The sequence below is a fragment of the Capsicum annuum genome, unplaced genomic scaffold (genome assembly GCF_002878395.1).
Source record: "Capsicum annuum cultivar UCD-10X-F1 unplaced genomic scaffold, UCD10Xv1.1 ctg6528, whole genome shotgun sequence".
NCBI lineage: Eukaryota > Viridiplantae > Streptophyta > Magnoliopsida > Solanales > Solanaceae > Capsicum > Capsicum annuum.
The window spans coordinates 1-1,057 of record NW_025874510.1 but is presented as its reverse complement, the minus strand read 5'-3'; the positions used below and the strand labels follow the sequence as shown (position 1 = coordinate 1,057).

General features: G+C 38.8%; 1 protein-coding gene across 1 annotated transcript; it reads right to left on the bottom strand.

Moving 5' to 3' along the window:
* Positions 1 to 109: 109 nt before the first annotated feature.
* On the bottom strand, positions 110 to 823 carry LOC124885420 (probable WRKY transcription factor 26; the record flags this gene model as incomplete). The annotated part of the gene is given in 1 exon segment (XM_047404649.1): positions 110 to 823. A coding segment is annotated over 1 exon segment (690 nt), but the record flags the coding sequence as incomplete, so codon positions are not given.
* Positions 824 to 1,057: the final 234 nt, after the last annotated feature.

Below are 1,057 nucleotides of genomic sequence, written 5' to 3'. Positions count from 1 at the left end.
AGTCCGAGCAACTTAGTTTCAACATACTTCTAGGTGTCCTAATACTATTGAAATCGTCCGCAAAAATGGATCAAGTGAAAGAAAAAGAAACGGTAGAAGGAAATGCATACCTTCTTTTTGGCTCAAATTCAAACTCATTGATACCATCCCCAAGAAAATTACCTTCTTGAGTGGCCAAATCTTCATCTTCATCATCAAAACTATTTAGCGTAGAAGAAAGCTCATGAGTTGCATCTGATTCAAACACATTCATCGATTTCAGATTGTTCGACAACATTGGATCGGATGAGACATCAGACAAGACAGATGCAGAAGGTTTTCTTTCTAGTTCATTACAACAACTATTAACATCCTTATTGTACTCAAGTTGCTGATCGTTTCTCCATATCAATGATGATGATGATGATCCATTTTCTTGTCCAACAACATAGGAATCTGCATCCATAGCTTTTCGTCGAAGATGTTGAGTTTTCGGGTGATTATGAGGACCATTGTAGACAATTTCTATGACTTGTCCATTTGGTGCACACTCAACTTTTTTCCTCACAGGACATGTTTGTTGAGTGCATTTGTAGTAACTTCTGGGAAAATTACTCCCTTTTACATGCTTTTGTCCATATTTTCTCCATGTGTATCCATCATCTGATGAATTGTTAGGACTAATGCTACTACTGAATATGCCTCTTTGCTCAAATTGGTTTTGTTTCTTAGTAAACTCTTGTTGTTGCTGAGGGATTTGATTGTTTGTTGACTCAATGCAATGCAAAATTTGTGCAACATTATCAGTAGGTGTCTGCATTAAAGGGGAAACAAAGGTTACTTACATGGGCAATAAATGTATAAACAAAACAAAAACTTCATGTTGTAAGAAAGGACAGCCCGGTGGACTAAAGTTCCCGCTGTGTGCGGGGTTCCGGGGAAGGACTGGACTACAAGGGTCTACTGTACGCAATGCAGTTCTGCCAGAGGCTGTTTCCTCAGCTTGAACCCGTGAGTGACCTTCTCAGTTACTCCAAGGCTTCCATTCTAAAATTTCATGTTTGTTGTAAGAAAGGAC